The following is a 19,185-nucleotide window of genomic DNA, read 5'->3' as shown; positions in this document are numbered from 1 at the left end:
GTCACTTTGGAACCCTTCCTTGTAAGTACAATATTCGCAGAGATATTTCATCTTAAAAACTGAGGAAATTTAAGAACATAAATCAGAGGAAGAAGCGGTGTCCGTTAGTTTATGTCTGCCACCCCCCACCCTTCCGATTAGTGGCAATATCTCTGCGAATATTGCACTAAGAAACGTGGAAGTTTTTTTTTTTTGTTGACTTCCTGGACAGACAGGGCAAAAACTTTCTCATTTAGTTTTTAGGACAGATTGTTCGTATAAGAAGTTATTTTTTTTTAATTTTTATAACTATACAACCCCTTGTAACATAAATGACGTATCTGAGTTCTACACGTTATTTGGGTACTTTTTCTAATTGGAAGTACAGTAAAACCTCGTTAAGTCGTCACCCTGATAAGTCGTCACTCCGGTTAAGTCGTCATTTTTTTCAGACCCTTCCAGCTCTCATAGATCGCAATGTTATTAAACCCTCGGTTACTCGTCGCTAATTTCGGTTAAGTCGTCACTATGAAAAAGTTTGAGAAAGAGGCTATTTTTATGGCTCCCATTAAAAAAAGAGATTATTAGCAGCATTGCCATATGCTTAAAAGTCACCATAAAATCCTATATACCCAAACGGAACAGTTTAAGTAACGAAAGTTACGCTGGGGGAAGTTCATTTCCCCGGGGAATCTCCGGCAAAACCAAAATTTATTGATATGTCAAAGATTACATATAGTGCAAGGAAATCAATAATTATGTAAATCGAAGAATCAAATTAATCAAGTTAAAGTCAAAGTGCTACGGGCACGGATAATAACCGTAGAAAGCATGGACTCTACTAATTTAGGGCTTGAAATTTAAACAAAATATCTTTGTTGAAAAAAATTAGACATTCTTTCCCAAGTTGAGGTCTTCTGTTTACTTTTCCCTGCCCAGGGCCCCTCCACCAAGTCAAAAGTGTTCGAGATTATTTTGTAGTTGTATCATGAACTACTGATGAAGAATTCAAACACTAAAATTAAATTTGGTGTATATGTAAAATTAATGTGCAATAGAAAGTTCTGTTATGAAGAAAAGCTACTTATTCAAACAGTTGATCTCTTAGTCTAAATTAAAACTTACTCAAGTATAAATCAAAGTGTATAGTACATTTCACCGCAATAATTTAAGTAATAAGAGATAAAAAAGATGAAAAATTGCTATTAATTTTTCTTTCGCAATCTATAAATTTTGTAAATATTGTTATTTTGATTCATACTTTAATAAATGGCATATTACTTTAAATTTATACGATTTTCATAACATTGCACATTAAAACTGACGGCACTCCGCTTAAGTCGTCACTCCGTTTAAGACGTCATAATTTTTCGATAACTTGAGGTGACGACTTATCGAGGTTTTACGGTATACTCAATAGGATGAGTATACCTCTAGGGTCAACGCCCCCCCTCCCTTAACATGCAGCAAGGGAATTAGGTGATCATCGTGTACATGAAAATGTTTTCCCATCATAATACTCTTTTCTCAAAACTATATATTTTTTTCAGGTAAAGTACATTTTTTCAAACTCTACTAGTTCAAATTTCTTAAAACTTTGTATGCTAATCAGCACTAAGGTGTTACATAGTTACATACTTTAACGAAAGGTTCTCTTACTAAAACGATTTAAAGAAAGGGTATGGCACAAAATATGTGTAAATATTTACTTTAAAAAAGAAAAGGGAATTTTAAAAACATTTAAAAGTCTAAAAGGTCCCGTTAAACATCATAGAAATAATCACATAATTTTAGAAAAAAATTAAGTACCTCATTGAACTGTGATATAAAATTTTTAAATGTTCCTTAAACACAGGGCCATAGGAAAGCGTGGGATCGTGCTCCTACCCTCTTAACATGGTTGGAGACTTTTTCATAGACATCCAGTATTTCAAAGAAAAGCCACCGGCGAAATTATGCTGAAAATTACGGTTCCCTTCCGAATTCAAAGAATTGCTATAAATTTCCAATCTAATGTTAAGTTACCTGAAAAAAACTGCTGCCTTAAATCCCAGTCTGAAATTCCATCGAATGAATACGGTAAAAACAAACACTCACATAATGCAAAAAATATTTTTTTATTGAGACTTAATCAGTTCTATTCAAACAAAATGAAGCATATAAAATATATCTAACTTATAAGCAACGAATTGTAGAAGTTCAGGTTTTGGTTTTCAATACATTTTTGACGAGGGCTTCGAAGTAACAGCTATCTTAGGCCTAATACCGCAAGTGTATTCGATCACTTAGGGACGACGCATCTTCCCAAACGACTAGTTGACTAGAAATAGAAAATAAATTTCAATCTTTTTCATTAATCAACCATTAATTATCCAAATACTAAAAATGTCCATCTATTTTTCAACAGAGATCAACAACTAAGTAATAAATATCATATAAATTCTTTATAAATTAGGTAAAAATGGAGGTTAGTCTATTTTTCTCAAAAATATAATGCTAATTTGTTTTTTCTATTAAAACCCTACAGTTAATTTTTGTCGAAAAGAAAGCAGCTTTTTATTTGCCTTTTATAATATCAAATAGAAAATAATAAACGTCAGCCCACTGCTCTTGTGGAATTAGAATAGCCACTTCTATTTCTGTTCTCTAGGTTCATTTCGATTCCGTCCCAATATATACATATGCAATGACCACAACAGGCGAAATGCCCAACGAGGTGGATAAAAGAAGATGCCCATGAAAAATACCGATGTCGAATACATACAGCAACCAAAATAACAGCAATTATTACGAAAAAAACCGATTACTCAATACGAAAAAAACTGAAACAGCAGCAGTAATTACATACCAATCTCGCTTGTTTTGAATCGCGTTGAAATTACAATTTAAATTGTAACTGAATCTAAATAGCACGATTATTTCCTACAATTGTCTTTCATATCTTGAGAAAATAATTTGATAGCTCAATGTGTGTGTTTTCTTTATAAATCTCTAATATCTTATATAAACCTCATTAAATGATAATTATAACGGAAATCAGTATTTGCGTTCTTCGTTTCTCTCTTCTCATAATATGTGATATTCCTCTCATTAATATGAACGAAACGTCCAACTTATTGATTGTATTATTTCATATATTTCACTGTACGTACTGTAAATAAACCTTCGCATTCCAGACCATTGGCACAGCCGCAGTGATTCAGAAAATTTCCAGTCTGGTCATCCTTTCGACCATCGGTGAAACACAATTGTCCTAATATATATACAGAAAATGATTTTACCGGAAAACAATTGTCAAGAGCATTTTTACGCATATACATTTCATTAATATAAATGCACATTCCTACAAAAATCGACTTGCCTCTTAGCTGATACGGCTTGCAGTAGCTACGTTGGTGATTGTGTCCTTGTACGCAACATTCAGAAGGCAGGCAGTCACCTTCTTTTTTGCACGAAACCCAACTGGAGCTAAAACGAGAGTTCACCTGTCGAATTCCAAATGTTGATAACAATTAAAATATCTTGAATCGTTGAAAATTCAACTAAATGGTCCATATTTTATTATTATAAGTATAATCTGTGGATTAAGAAGCTTAAAACACTTTCGAATTTTTTAGTGAGGGGCCGTTCAAGTACTACGTAAGCAAATTTTTAGACATGTTTGACACCCTCCCCCCCCCCCACCCTGTCAGCAAAATTTCGTCATCAGCGCTGCTCCTCTGAATCCTAACTCATATTTTCATAAACGGTGGTTGCTGACGTAAGCATTATCCAAACCCCCCCCCCTCCCCCCTTGTCATCAAAGGTCAGCAAATCGGAATCCCCCCCCCCCCCATCGATGATGACGTAATACTTGAAGGACCCCTGAGAATTATATAGGTATATATACGGGTTGTGCATAGCAAACAGGGGGTATGTCATTTTACTCACGAAACGTTGATCATTGAGGTATCGTGATAAATAACATGCTCAGATATGTCATTCATATTGTAAGGGGTTGTTTAGTTATTAAATTAAAAAAAATTACTTTTTATACATCCTCCGCGTGCCCCCAAGCAGAATTAGAAAGTGGTTGCCCTGCCTCCCTTGATGCCAAAAAAGTTCATGTTTCTAAGAGCAATATTCACTGAGAACGCAAGCAATTTGGGAAAAAACAGCGTTAAATGCGGGTAAAACAGTTTTTGTAAATTTAGAGCTGTTTATCTCCACCTTTCCTCCGTTTTTTCGAATTCGAGAGAACGTCTCAGTGAATATTGCGCTTAGAAAAGTGGAATTTTTTTTGGCATTATAACATATTAAGGGTCCAAGAACTAGCTTAAAAATTGGTTCCACTAGTTTTAATTATAGTTTATTATAACTGTGCATTGTGTTATCCAAGTTAGATTTATTTCAAGCCCAAGATAAATGTTAGTAGACCCTCAGGATTAGGTCAATTCCAGGGGCCACCATTAGCAGAGGCGATCCGGTAGAGTAAATGTCTGTGGGGATCCCTCGAACTGGGCAATAATCCTGGTTTATATTTTGTATTATATATTTGAAATAATCATTATCATTTCTATAGTTGAAACATGACCATCTTGTTGTATTTTTGTAAAAAAGAAAAATGTAACTTATTTTATATTAAAACATATGCGAGATTCCTTCAAGCGCGGGGCTCTTTGTGGCCACATCTGTCACACACCCGTGAAGGTGACTCTGGTCAATTTAATCAAAAATGGAATATGTATGTTTAATAAATAGCCATGGCTGTTTGCAGTGCATTTATGGTGCAAGAAAAACAAGATCAAAACAACATGGGGCCGCAAAGAGCCTGTCTGCTCCAATCCCCCTTTTGTGAGCCATGACGTCAATTCATGACTTCTTGGGACAACCATCGGTCCACTATACACATGCAATGCCGTTCAATGCCTGAGCGAGACATATTATGTAAATCATGTGGAGAAACAAAAATTTATAATTTTCCTCTGCTTTTCTAACTGGGGCTGCGTTCATGTGAAACAAATTTATTCATGCCTAATGCCATCCGGTCAAAGCAAAGTTAATGCATGCCAACACCAATCTTTCGGATCACTTGTTTCCGTCTAAATAGGTGTTTGGTGTGGGGGGGTTGATGATAATAAATACTGAGAGTTGGAAAATTTTTAAAAAGCCAATTTTTTGAAGTTCTCAATGTTCAAAGCATCCACAATTTTTACAGATTATAACCTCTTAAATTCACTAATAAACCTAAAAATATGTATTTATGTCACGAAAATTTCAAAAAATGCATTTTTACCAGAAATGTTTCAAAATAGGCAAAAACAGGCATTCATATTATTATATATTATATTATATTATATCATATATGGCATTTTGCCTGAACTTCCGAGCTCTAGTCATTAAGAATTTTTTTCTGTATACTCACCATCAACACCAGCCCGAAAAATAACCCCAATGCTAATAATTTCATGATGAAGCAGCGATGTGAGAACTGATCCCTTACTGTGAGATGCCCAGGGGTTTTTATTGCTTAATTTTATTCCCAATTTTCTTATTTATTCATTCGTAATTATAATTTCTTTTTAATCCCACTTTTTGTATCATTATTATTTGTTAATCATAAACTAAAAATTTATGATAAAAAGCTATCGAAGAGCGAATGAGAAAAAAATCTGCCGATAATTGCATTTCCATTACATTTTGACTCTCTCAGGTAACATGTGGTCGAAGCAAAAGCCGTAAATTTGACTTGATGCGTGGGTTTTCCGAGGACAAATCGGTCATCCTTTTTTATCCTTCACACAAAAATTAGAAAAAATTTTCATTTATTATCACAGGTGTGCAACGATGCCGTCAGCACCTGATTAGGTCCAAAATTTTTATGCATTGCAGTCGAGCCCTGAGATAACGAAGTCGCACGAAAATTTGAGAAACATCCACAATATCCGATATTCGTTATAGCCAGATGCCCGGATGTTCATGACATTTGCATTTTTCTGCTTTTTCTCACGGTTAAATGGGTTTTTATTTTAGTTTTTGGGGCATTTCTCGACATTTTCCCAATATTTTTTAATTTTTTAAATTTTTTGACAATGATAAAGAATGAAAAATTATATGAATTGTATTGAGCACTTATATATGTGCAAGGATATGCTTGAATTTCTTGGAAAATAAAATTCAAGATTTTTTTGGCTTCTTAACTAAGAACAGGAACATAAACAGGATTTTCTCATGGGGGGTGAAATCATTTTCATTTTTACTGGAAAACATCCTATTCCCGCCTCACCCCGTACGTCAGACATGCCCCCCCCCCCACATCCAGCAATCTACCGTGTCCACTGATTAGATTCTTCACTGGCCTCTCATTAATGAATTTCTTGTGAAAAGACAAGAAATGATAAAAACTGTCTCAGGCCCCCCGAGCCGAGCCCCGTCAGCCCCACCCTTGTGGGGGCCGGCATATAACGCCTGTGTTTCTAATTGAAAAATAAAAATAAATTATAACTGGTTTATTGGAAAAATTACATTTTATGAAATATAAACGTTGAGAAAAAAAATCAAATATTATTTTGATGCTGTCAAAAACTTTTCCTTTCGACGTTGGAACATAACCGGTTTTTCGAGAGAAGTTTCTTTTATTACTTTGATGGATTTTCTTCCAATTTTCAGGGCATTTTTTTTTAAATATCTTACAAGGAGTTTTAGTAACAACATCCAGACCTTTGTTGTAATCGATACACGATAAATTGTCGAGTTTAATGAGACGAATCGATGAACTAAATGTGGTCCGATGATGATGAAGATGAGATTGGTGCTCTCGGACAGGCAATTAAAATTACATAGGTTTACATAAAATATATTAGACCCACGTGTACTGTAAGTCAGTGATTATCAATGCTCACGCCCCGGCTGCTAGAAGCGTTTTCAACCTTTGGTAAAGATGAGATGTCCGTAATGATGAGTGCCTTTTCAGTGCTTCGAAGTGGCACTTTGTTAAACTGTTGTGTGGAACCGCGGCTAAACGTTGATTACGACGAGGAAGATACGGATAGCAAAAATTTTAGAATCACAGCGTGGTCAAAAGTTTGATAATCGCTGTGTGGTCAAAAGTTTGATAATCGCTGTGTGGTCAAAAGTGTGATAATCGCTGTGTGGTCAAAAGTTTGATAATCGCTGTGTGGTCAAAAGTTTGATAATCGCTGTGTGGTCAAAAGTTTGAAAATCACTGTAAGGTTTCCCCCCATCGGGAAGGAGCATGATGGGATTGGAAAGCGTGGGTGGGGGAGAAAGGCCCCCGACGAAGAGGAAAGAAGCTTGGTGTGTTTTGAGTTAGTTAGAGAGTGGCTCCTGTGGACTCAGCAGGTAGTTTCAAAGGCTCGCTCTGTGTAAGCGAGGAGAACGTGTTAATAGTATAATGTTTATTGTTGAAAATTATGATTAAACCAAGTAATATACATAAAAGTGGCAGTGCTTATGATTGTGGCAATCAGTCATTCAAAACGAACCCTACAGTCACTGCGTGTCAAAAGTTTGAAATCACTGCGTGTTAAAACTTTGAGAATCACTGTGTGGTTAAAAGTTTAAGGTTGCCCTCATCACGGAGCGAAGAGGTATGCGTTACAAGAATCGCGACTAGAAAGAAAATAATGGATATATGCGAGGAAGCAGGGCCGTCCTAAGAGCATCATGGGGCCCCGGGCCAAGTGATTTCACTGAGGTCCTACCTCGCAAATTCACGAAAAATTCAACTATTTCTCATTTCTCTGAAGCCTAATACACGATAAATGCTCGAGTTTAATGAGACGAATGGATGAACTAAATGTGGTCCGATGGTCATGAAGATGGAATTGGTGCTCCCTGACAGAATTTAATTGCAAATAAATTATTTTTCCGGTTTTTATGAATTTTTAAAATTTCTACCGACTTTATGCCCACCCTGTACATAACTATATCTACCAGAAAATTTTTCATGTGAAAAAATTTATTTGATTCTGCAAAGTTATTATTATTTAATGTTTCCACCAAATTATAATGGAACAGATTGCAGAATAATTGGAAACTGATATTCAAGTCTCCACATCTAATTACCACAAGTGCTAATTACCACGTGATACATTGTTCGTAATTCAAATTTCGATTGGGAACAGAATGTTGAACTAATTTTCTTTTTTTTACCTGTCATTGGAATAACCGTCTGTGGATAATGACGTGCATTTATCGTATCCGAACCACATTAAGAGCTCAACCTAGTTTTAGCACGTGTCTTTCTAGAGTGTCATAGACACGCAGGATCATTCACATCATGTATCCATCCTATAGAGCAGTTTTCTTCATTCTGGGGACATTATGGACCCCTTCCCTCCATCCCGTGGTCTTGACATTGCCGAAGGAGGCCACGGGTGAAAATGAAAGAAATGTGACTACTTTCAGAATCTAGTTTAACTGTTCATGGAACCAGGGCGGTCTTAATGCACAGGCCCACTTAATCACGGTTCAAGGAAACCTGCAGTGCATGGCACGAAGGGGGGAGTAGGTGCTGATAATTATGAAATTCGAAAGGTACTATGTTTTTCTAGAATAATTATTTAAACCGTTACGCACTTCTTCCCGCCAGATAGGGTTCTCTGATGATTTCAAGATGGGTCCTGCATACACCAGAGCTGTTTGGACACGTTGGCCACCTGGTCGCGGTCCAAGGGACCTACGGTGCATAGGGAACTGGATTTGATGATGATAAAATTTCATTTTTTCGGGTATAAGAGAGTACGAAAATGATAAAAAGGTTTTTCAGGTAGGGGTCCTCTGAGGCTACTACTTATACACAACCTTTTATTCACACCGAGCACAAATCCGGTCTATAGTCATGGGCAATTTACTACTGAATAAGTTGTGCCGGAAGTGTGAGTGCTTGTACCTAACAGTCTGAGTGCGTATATGATGTTGTACGTGAATTAGTGCTGCCATCAACTTCTACTCAACCGTACACGCACCCAGTACACATTCCTGTGTGGAATTTTTAACCAATAGGTACATGCTGGGACGTATTGTGAGTGTGTGTGTGTGTATATACGTGGCCTTGACGTGTTTATGTTATTATAGTTGCGCTTGTTTCAACTACTTCATCAAACACCAACTCTGGTCATATAGCTATATTGCAATTTACTGCCATTAATAAGATGTGTTGGAAATAAGAAGGGCCTTCTATTGGTGGTCGCCTCAAGTTCGCTATGAGAAATTATCTTAATTTATATACCCCTCGGGTTCGATCCCGGGACCGTGACAGCAACTTTCACGGTGGTAGACGAATATCTTACGACCACGCCACTTGGGTGCGATTGTTTCAACTACTGTTGCCATCTGCCTTCTGTATTTTAAAGGTAAGATTGCGAATGCGAGAATATTTATGCTATGCTAGTATCTTGAATGTCTGCCTGCTCTCTGCAGAAAAAGAATTTTTCAAATGGGGAACCAGATCACCAGGCCCGTCTTTATTCGCAACCTTTCGAATTTGCAGATCACCATATCCGTCTTAAGAGCATTATACGCCCCCTGGCAAAGTAATTTCTCTGAGCTCCTACCCGGCGAATTTCCATGCTTGCGCTCGTATATTTCAGCACACAGATCTCATTTTCGTGAGTCCCTCTCTTTCCTTGAGGATCTCCAGCCATGCCCAGTCAGGCCCATGCTTTAAGACAGCACCAGCTGCTCGCATTCACGCCTGGAATTTAGAAAACCATGACTTTCTTATGCTGTTAAGATATCCCTGCATAGACCAGGGCTATCTAAACGCATGGTTGCCTTCTGGGATGGTAAGGGAAGTGACGTCTGTAGGAAGCCTACATGATGAAATTTGGTACCACGGTTTTCGAGAGTAAATATGTAAGCCGTTACTTCTAGCTAAATACGGTGCCCCAGAACATCATTTTGTGTGAGGACCTATGTTGTTAAAAAATGTCCTTCTATTGCATAAAATACTTCCCCAAGAACCCTTACTGAGTCATAGGCCTGTGTGGAGATCGGTTTATTTATATATATTTTATTTTTCAATATGAATTTACTCAAGAACATCTATTCAATGTCTAAAACATGTCTCACTTCTGAATGATGGTAGAGAGGGGCCCTGCATAAGACAAGGATTAGGGTGAGGAAGAGACAGAATAAACACTAGCACTGGGTGACAGAGTAAAATTTTGTTTCTAGTTGCAATGGAAACGTTTTGTGTTGGAAATGGTACTAAACAAAACAAATAATGATGTTAATAACAGTTACTATAAACACAGAAGCTAAGAATAAGATAAAATGTCAAGAGGGTAGGTGCACGCCAATTTTCCAAAAAAAAACACATTTTTCAATTTTCAAGTCAATTTTCTGCTTCAACTGCATCTGGTATTTGTTCAACCTGTACTAGAAACATTTTCAAAATATTTTAATATAAACTGCTTTCAGGTATATAGAGTGATTACTTAATTCCCAATTGCTGCATTTCAATGGCGAACCGTGGCTGATATAGCAACAGAAACTACAGCCATCTATCAGCGAGAATGTTCTAGAATTCGAGTATTCGCAGTTTTAACTGGCGAAGCATAATTTCAATTAGAAAAATCATCCAAATAACATGTAGAACTCAGATACGTCATTCATGTTGCATGTCTTGTGCAGTTATTGAATTACCAAAAACGAAGTTTTTTTACACGAACACCCAGTCCTCAAAAACGCAATTAGAAAGTTGTTGCCCTGTCTATTTTGAGGCCAACAAAAAAAATCCCACGTTTCTAACCAGGAAAGGGTTCCAAGGTTGCGTCCTCAAAAACTTTTGAAAAATTTAAGTACAGTAAAACCCCTCGTAACGAGCATTCCTCAGATGCGGTCCTCTCTTTTACGTCCAAATAATAATTTTTCCCCTTGTATAATAAAAAGTATGCATTTCAAACCCCTCGTTAACGGCACCCGTCTTTTACGGACAATTTTTTTGTCCCACCGGTGTCCGTAGAAGAAAGGTTTGACTGTACATTCATCTCACCTAGAAGCACAAACTAACAGCAGCGGAATGCAATTATTCGGAAGAAAGCTGCGAAAAATTATTACAACTCATAACGGTTGGCTACACATAGCCTTTTGCGTTTTTTGGCAATTTCTATTTTAAAAAGCTATTCTTTTCACTTTTTTTCTTTTTCTTTCCTTCTTCTCCTGTTCCAGAAACTACACTGCTCAAAACAATTAGGGGAGCAAGCAAAAAAGTGAAGAAAACCGTGCGAGACAGCCACGTATTGGCATACAATGGATAGTACACGCGTATCAATTCGCAATACAGAAAAAAGACGTAAAAAAATTTGGAATTAAGCTATAACTCTTTGAAAATACGGAAAAAACATGAAAAATTAGGGCAACAATTTGGTTACATGTAAACAATAGAAAAAAGTACTGTTTAGACATGATGCATGAGTTTTAATAGGGCGTGTGGTCTCCTCGAACAGCTAAGACTGCTGCACACCTGTTTGCCATGGATGCGATGAGGTTATCGATCAGACTTTGGAGAATACTGTTCCACTCCTCAAGAAGTGCAATCTGCAAGTCTCGGACAGTAACAGGCGGCCTTGGTCGCGCAGCAATGCGTCGTCCGACATGTCCCAAACATGCTCGATTGGATTCAGGTCAGGAGAGCACGCTGGCCATTCCATACGCTGTATTGTTTCAGCTTCAAGCATGTTCTCCACCAGACGAGCTCTATGCGGTCGGGCATTATCATCCTGGAAAACAAAGGTATCTCCAATGGCTCCGACAGACCAGTCACGACCCAGACTCTGTCCCTCCCGGGACAGAGGCTCCAATGGCTCCAGCGTAAGGGATGACATGAGGTCGCAGTATCTCGTCTGCATACCTTCGGGCCGTCAAAGTGCCATTCCGAATGATATGCAGGTCCGTACGTCCGCCTATGCTGATTCCACCCCATACCATCCAACCAGCTCGTCTGTATTGTGACCTTTCACGAACGAATGCGGGGTTATTTCGAGTGCCCCTGTCCCTCCATACCAGAACACGTCCGGTGTCACACTCCAGACTGAATCGGGACTCGTCTGTAAACAGCACTTGGCTCCAATCATGTTGCTCCCAATCTCGATGTTCAGCAGCCCATCTTCTTCGGGCCGCACGGTGGCGTGGGGTCAACGGAATGCAGACCATTGGCCTACGTGCATAGAGCTCTCCCTCATGAAGCCGATTACGTACTGTTTGGCTGGACACCCTTCGTCCTGTTGCCAAGAGCAACCGTCTTTGCAGCTGCGTAGCATTCTCTGTTCTGTTTCGACGGGCTGTTAACCATATATACCGGTCATCAGTTGCTGTAGTGGCGCGTGGCCGACCTTGCCCTGGTCGACGTCTAACATTTCCTGTTTCTTGGAATCGATTCCACAGCCTTGCAACAACACTTCTGGCGACTCCAACAGCGTCCGCGACACTACGTTGTGTTTGCCCGGATTCCAGTCTGCCTATAACACGCCATGCCATGGATTCCGGTAAATCACGTTGTTGAGACGTCCTCAAGTCACCTTGTCTCAAAAAAAAAAATACTGCGCAATCGAATTTCACAGTTACGGCAGTAAAACAGACGTTTCTGCAACATCCCGATTTCTGCCCTTATCTCCTTTTTCTGGTATCTGACGTCATGAACTTTGATTTGCATATGAAGTTTTCTTCTTCCGTTTCCTGCTAGGCTTTAAATTATGGATGATTCATTTTATGTTACTTATCGGTATACATCTTTGCGTAATTTTGTTAAAACCATGTGCTCCCCTAATTGTTTTGAGCAGTGTAGTTATTTCTCTTTTTTTTATTGTCGGAGATCTACTTTACCATATGTTTTTTGAATGACGTCACTCTAACACTAGGTTTGCGGGAATCTGAAATCCTTCACCGGCCTCTCCATTGTCACTCAAAAAATATTAATATTAACTTCTTTTTTTTTTCAGTGAGTGACCTGTAATAATTCCGTCGGTCCATTTTTATATTATTTTTGTGTATATTCAAATGTGTACAATCATCGGTAGCTTTTTTGAAAACTTTTCGAACACGTCACCTTGGAACCCTTTCCTTGTAAGTACAATATTCGCAGAGATATTTGAATTTGAAAATCGGAGGAAAGTCAGGAAAGAATCGGTGTCCGTTAGTTTATGTCCCCCCTTTCTTCCGATTAATGCCAATATCTCTCCGAGTATTACATTACGAAAGGTGGAAGCTTTTTTTTTTGTTGACTTCCCGGACAGACAGGGCAAGAACTTTGTCATTTAGTTTTTAGGACAGATTGCTGGTATAAAGAGTTGTTTATTTATTTATTTTTTTTTGATAACTATACAACCCCTTGTAAAAGGAATGATGTATCTGAATTCTACGCGTTAGTTGGGTACTTTTTCCAATTGGAAGTATATCCAATAGGATGAGTATATTTCTAGGAGCAACGACCCCCCCCCCCTAACATGCAGCAAGGGAATTAGGAAATCATCGTTTACATGAAAATGTTTTCCCATCATAATACTCTTTTCTCAAAACTATATATTTTTTTCAGGTAAAGTACATTTTTTCAAACTCTACTAGTTCAAATTTCTTAAAACTTTGTATGCTAATCAGCACTAAGGTGTTACATGGTTTCATACTTTAACGAAAGGTTCTCTTATTGAAACGATTTAAAGAAAGTTTATGGCACAAAATATGTGTAAATTTTTACTTTAAAAAAGTTGTGTTGTTAAAATTAAAAAAAAAACCAACATTTAAAAACGTAAAAGGTCCCGTTAAATAGCATAAAAATATCCACATAATTTTAGAAAAAATATTAAGTACCTCATGTGAATTGTGATATCAAATTTTCAAATGTTCCTAAGGCCGGTATTACACCATAAAAGTTTGATAAAATCACTAGTATAAAAATCAAAAAATTCAACCAATAAAGCTCATAGGTTACATTTGAGCAAATGAAACTGATAATCTTATTGGTGGCATTTTTCAAGTTTTACTTTTATCAAACTTTTATAGTGTAATCCCGGCCTTAAAGACAGGGCCTTTCTTTTCCATAGGAAATCATTTTATAGTACTCCTACCCTCATAACATGGTTGGAGACTTTCTCATAGACATCCAGTAGTTCAAAGAAAAGCCAACGGCCACATTATGCTGAAAACAGCGGTTCTCGTCCGAATTCAAAGAATTGCTATAAATTTCCAATCTAATGTTAAGTTACCTGAAAAAAACTGCTGCCTTAAATCCCAGTCTGGAATTCCATCGAAAGAATACGGTAAAAACAAACACTCACATAATGCAAAAAATATTTTTTATTGAGTTTTAATCAGTTATATTGAAACAAAATGAAGCATATAAAAGATATCTAGCTTAAAAGTAAAGATTCGTAGAAGTTTAAGTTTTGGTTTTCAGTCCATCTTTGACGATGGCTTGGAAATAGCAGCACTCTTAGGTCTAATACTGCAAGTGTATTCGATCAGTTAGCGACAACGCATCTTCCCACACGATAATTCTAGAAATAAAAAATTTGATTCAATCTTTATCATTAATCAAACATTAATTATCCAAAAACTAAAAATGGCCATCTATTATTCTACAGAGATCAACATCTAAGTAATAAATATCATATAAATTCTTTATAAATGGGTTTCTTTATATTCTTTATATTTGGTTTTCAATTCATCTTTGACGAGGGCTTGGAAATAGCAGCACTCTTACGTCTAATACTGCAAGTGTATTCGATCAAGTAGGGACGACGCATCTTCCCAAACGCATAGCTCTCTAGAAAATTAATTTCAATCTTTTTTAATAATCAACCATTAATTATCAAAATACTAAAGAAACAGAGCTAAACAACTACATAATAAATATCATATATATATTTTTTATAAATTAGGTAAAAATGGAGTTTAAATTTAAAGATAATTTCTTCTGACAAATATATAATGCTAATTTGTCTCGAAAAGAAAGTAGCTTTTATTTGTCTTTTATAATATCAAATAGAAAATAATAAACGTCATCCCACTGCTCTTGTGGAATTAGAATAGCCACTTCTATTTCTATTCTATAGGTTCATTTCGATTCCGTCCCAATAAATACATATGCAAAGACCACGACAGGCGAAATGTCCAACGAGGTGGTTAAAAGAAGATGCCCATGAAAAATACGGATGTCGAATACATACAGCAAGCAAAATAAGAGGAATTATTACGAAAAAAACCGATTTCACAATACGAAAAAACCACTGAAACAGCAATAATTACATACTAATTTCGCTTGTTTTGAATCGCTGAAATTACAATTAAAAATGTAACTGAATCTAAATAACACGATTATTTCCTACAATTGTCTTTCATATCTTAAGAAAGTAATTTGATGGCTCCATATTTTCTTTATAAATCTCTAATATCTTAGATAAACGTCAATAAATGGTAATTATTACGGAAATTTCAGTATTTGCGTTCTTCATTTCTTTCTCCTTATAATATGTGATATTCCTCTCATTAATATGAACGAAACGTCCAACTAAATTCATTGTAATATTTCCGTATATTTCACGGTACGTACTATTATAGGTTTGCATTCCAGACCATTGGCACAGCCGCAGTAATTCGGAAAATTTCCAGTCTCGCCATTTTTTTTACCATTGCTGTAGCACACTTCTCCTAATATAAGTACAGAAAATGATTTTACCGGAAACACATTTATCAAGAAATCATTTTTACGCATATACATTTCATTAATATAAATGCACATTTCTACTGACTTCTTGTTTAATTTTAATGTAATTTGTTTCTTTCAATTCCGTGATTAATTTCTTTGCATGCAACCAATCAGAAATAGACATACCTCTTAGCTGATACGGCTTGCAGCAGCTATCTTGCTGAACGTTTCTTTGTGTGCAACATTCAGAAGGCAGTCACCTTCATTTTTGCACGGAATCCTACATTCACTGTTATGATGACAGTTCACCTGTCGAATTCCGAATATTGATAACAATTAAAATACCTTGAATCGTTGAAAATTATAGACGTATCTGTAGATTTAGGTGTTAAAAACTTGTGAATTTTTTAGTGAGAATTACAAACGCATATGCAGGATGTATAACAAACAGTAGGGTATGGCAATTTACTGACGAACCGTTGATACTAGAATCCAAATAGATTATGTTTCCAAATAACGTGTAGCATTCAGATATGTCATTCACATTGCAAGGGGTTGAATAGTTATTCAAATAAAAGAATTAACTTTTCAGTCACCTTTATTGGTGCACGAAATCCAACTGGATCAATTATGAGAGTTCACCTGTTGAATTCCAAATGTTGATAACAATTAAAATATCTTGAATCGTTGAAAATTCAACTAAATGATCCATATTTTATTATTATTATTTTACATATTTTATTAAAGGTTGTGCATAGCAAACAGGGGGTATGTCATTTTACTGACGAAAGGTTGATCGTTGAGGTATACTTCCAGTTAGATTACGTTTTCAAACATCGTGATAAATAACATACTCAGATATGTGATTCACATTGTAAGGGGTTGTATAGTTATGAAAATAAAAAAATTAACTTCTTATACATTCCCCGCGTGCCCCCAACCACAATTAGAAAGTTGTTGCCCTGCCTCGTTTCATGCCAAAAAAAGTTCATGTTGCTAAGAGCAATATTCACTGAGATATTAGGAGAGTCAGGGCAACAATTTCTAATTTGGTTTGGGGCACGCGGAAACTGTATAAAAAGTTAATGTTTTTATTTAAGTAAGTATACAACCCCTTGAAACGTGTATGGCATTTCTGAGTACTATACGTCATTTGGAAACTTTTTCTGAAAAATGTGATGAAAAAATAAATGGTAGAATTAATTTGCGGACGAGCGCAATGTAAGTCAAAGAGTTGGGATTAAGTTGCGGACTAGCAAAATTGAATAAATGGGGAAAATGGTTGGAGGACCAGCGACAAATAAACGAGTGGGAGAAATAATTCGTGCACTGGCAAAAAAATGAATAAATTACTTGCGGATCATCAAAATAAGTAAATGAGAGAAATAATTTGCGGACCGGCAAAAAACACAGTAATTAAGGGAAATAATTTGCGGATCAGGAACAAATAATTATTTTATATTAAAACATATGCGAGATTCCTTCAAGCGCAGGGCTCTGTGTGGCCACATCTGTCACACACCCCTGAGGATGCCTCTGGTCAATTTACTAAAAACGGAATATGTATGTTTAATAAATAGTAATGGCTGTTTGCAGTGCATTTGTGGTGCAAAAAAAAAAAAACAAGATCAAACATCATGGGGGCTGCACAGACCCTGTCTGATCCACACCCCCTTGTGTGAGCCATGACGTCAATTCATGACCTCTTACGACAACCATCGGTCCACTATACACATGCAATGCCGCCCAATGCCTGAGGGAGACATATCATGTAAAGCATGTGGAGAAACAAAAATTTATAATTTTCCTCTGCTTTTCTAACTGGGGCTGCGTTCATGTGAACCAAATTCGTTCATGCCTAATGCCATCCGGTCAAAGCAAAGTTAATGCATGGCAACACCAATCTTTCAGGTCACGTGTTTCCGTCTAAATGGGTCTTTGTCTAGAGGGGGGGAGGGGCATTTTGTGAAGATAAAAATACTGAGAATTGGAAAATTTTAAAAAGGAAAATTTTTTGAAATTCTGAATGCTCAAAATATCTAAGTTTTACAGAATATGACCTCTGAAATTCACTAATAAGTTAAAAAATATATTAAAATTGGCAATTATGGCACGAAATTTTCAAAAAGGCATTTCTCAGAAAAGTAAAAAAGACATTTTTCAGAAAAGCAAAAAATGCATTTATGGTATTTTGCCCGAGCATCCGGGCTCTAGTTACTAAGAATTTTTTCTGTATACTCACCATCAACACCAGCCCGAAAAATAACCCCAATGCTAATAATTTCATGTTGAAATCGCGATGCGAGCACTGATCCCTTACTGGATTAACAGGCGTTTTTATTGCTTAATTTTATTCCCAATTTGATTTTCTTATTTATTCATTTTTAATTATAATTCATTTTAATCTCTCTTTTTTTATATTATTATTATTATTTGTTAATCATAAACTAAAAATTTCTGATGAAATCGTATCGAAGTGTGAATGAGAAATCTGCCAATAATTACATTTCAATTACATCTGGACGCTCAAAGGTTACATGTGGTCGAAGCGAAAGCCGTAAATTGGACTCGATGCGTGGATTTTCCGAGGACAAATCGGTCATCCTTTTTTATCCTTCACACTAAAATTGGAGAGAAATGTTCATTTATTATCACAGGTGTGCAACGATGCCGTGAGCACGTGGTTGTGTCCGAAATTTTTTATGCATTGCAGTCGAGCCCTGAGATAACGAAGTCGCACGAAAATTTGATAAACATCCACAATATAGCAGTAGCTACCTTGCTGAACGTTTCCTTGTGTGCAACATTCAGAAGGCAGGCAGTCACCTTTATTGGTGCACGAAATCCAACTGGATCTATTATGAGAGTTCACCTGTTGAATTCCAAATGTTGATAACAATTAAAATATCTTGAATCATTGAAAATTCAACTAAATGGTCCATATTTTCCTAAGTATAATCTGTTTATTAAGACGTTTAAAACACTTTGGAATTTTTTAGTGAGAATTATATAAGTATATACAGGTTGCGTAGCAAGCCGGGGGTATGTCACTTTACTGACGAAACGTTGATCGTTGAGGTATACTTCCAGTTAGATTACGTTTTCAAACATCGTGATAAATAACATACTCAGATATGTGATTCACATTGTAAGGGGTTGTATAGTTATGAAAATAAAAAAATTAACTTCTTATACATTCCCCGCGTGCCCCCAAACACAATTAGAAAAGTTGTTGCCCTGCCTCGTTTCATGCCAAAAAAAGTTCATGTTTCTAAGAGCAAAATTCACTGAGATATTAGAATTCGGAGAACGGAAGAAATTTGGAGAGAAACAGCGTTAAATGCGGTAAAACGGTTTTTCTAAATTTAGAGCTTTTTTTCCCCACTTTTCCTCCCTTTTGTCAGTGAATATTGCACTTAGAAACGTGGAATGTTTTTTTTTGTTTTTTTTTTTTTTTTGGCATTAGGAGAGTCAGGGCGACAATTTCTGGTTTGGTTTGGGAGCACGCGGAAACTGTATAAAAAGTTAATGTTTTTATTTAAGTAAGTATACAACCCCTT

The 19,185-nt window shown here is 36.5% G+C and overlaps 2 protein-coding genes and 1 long non-coding RNA gene across 3 annotated transcripts in view; 1 reads left to right on the top strand and 2 right to left on the bottom strand.

Annotated features, from left to right (window-relative positions):
- The window catches only part of LOC149064380 (BAI1-associated protein 3-like), a 462,395-nt gene that overhangs the window by 309,998 nt on the left and 133,212 nt on the right, over window positions 1-19,185 (top strand). The window lies entirely within an intron of this gene.
- LOC149064389 (U3-aranetoxin-Ce1a-like) lies at window positions 2,078-5,456 on the bottom strand. Its single transcript, XM_089255335.1, has 4 exons — window positions 5,384-5,456; window positions 3,341-3,464; window positions 3,132-3,232; window positions 2,078-2,299 (listed from the first exon to the last, which is right to left on the bottom strand). The coding sequence occupies exons 1-4, from the start codon at window positions 5,426-5,428 to the stop codon at window positions 2,261-2,263; spliced, it is 309 nt and encodes a 102-aa protein (XP_089111461.1). The 5' UTR covers window positions 5,429-5,456; the 3' UTR covers window positions 2,078-2,260.
- LOC149064388 (uncharacterized) lies at window positions 14,341-17,936 on the bottom strand. The gene is made up of 4 exons (XR_016195753.1): window positions 17,868-17,936; window positions 15,812-15,934; window positions 15,530-15,627; window positions 14,341-14,474 (listed from the first exon to the last, which is right to left on the bottom strand). It is a non-coding gene; the product is annotated as an uncharacterized LOC149064388 (long non-coding RNA).

Source organism: Pholcus phalangioides, unplaced genomic scaffold, assembly GCF_987345545.1.
Source record: "Pholcus phalangioides strain wild (caught in Gottingen) unplaced genomic scaffold, Ppha-v1.0 ptg000042l_1, whole genome shotgun sequence".
NCBI lineage: Eukaryota > Metazoa > Arthropoda > Arachnida > Araneae > Pholcidae > Pholcus > Pholcus phalangioides.
Note: the sequence above shows the minus strand (reverse complement) of the source record. Positions and strands in the feature narration are given on the sequence as shown.

Bases quoted from the DNA above. Each gene is read 5' to 3' on its own strand.
- LOC149064389 (XM_089255335.1), bottom strand. From the start codon at position 5,428: ATGAAATTATTAGCATTGGGGTTATTTTTCGGGCTGGTGTTGATG. The intron at 3,465-5,383 runs GTGAGTATACAG...GGAATTCGACAG, and splicing joins TTTTCGGGCTGGTGTTGATG to GTGAACTCTCGTTTTAGCTC. The intron at 2,300-3,131 runs GTACGTACAGTG...TTCTATTTCTAG, and splicing joins AATGCGAAGGTTTATTTACA to TCAACTAGTCGTTTGGGAAG.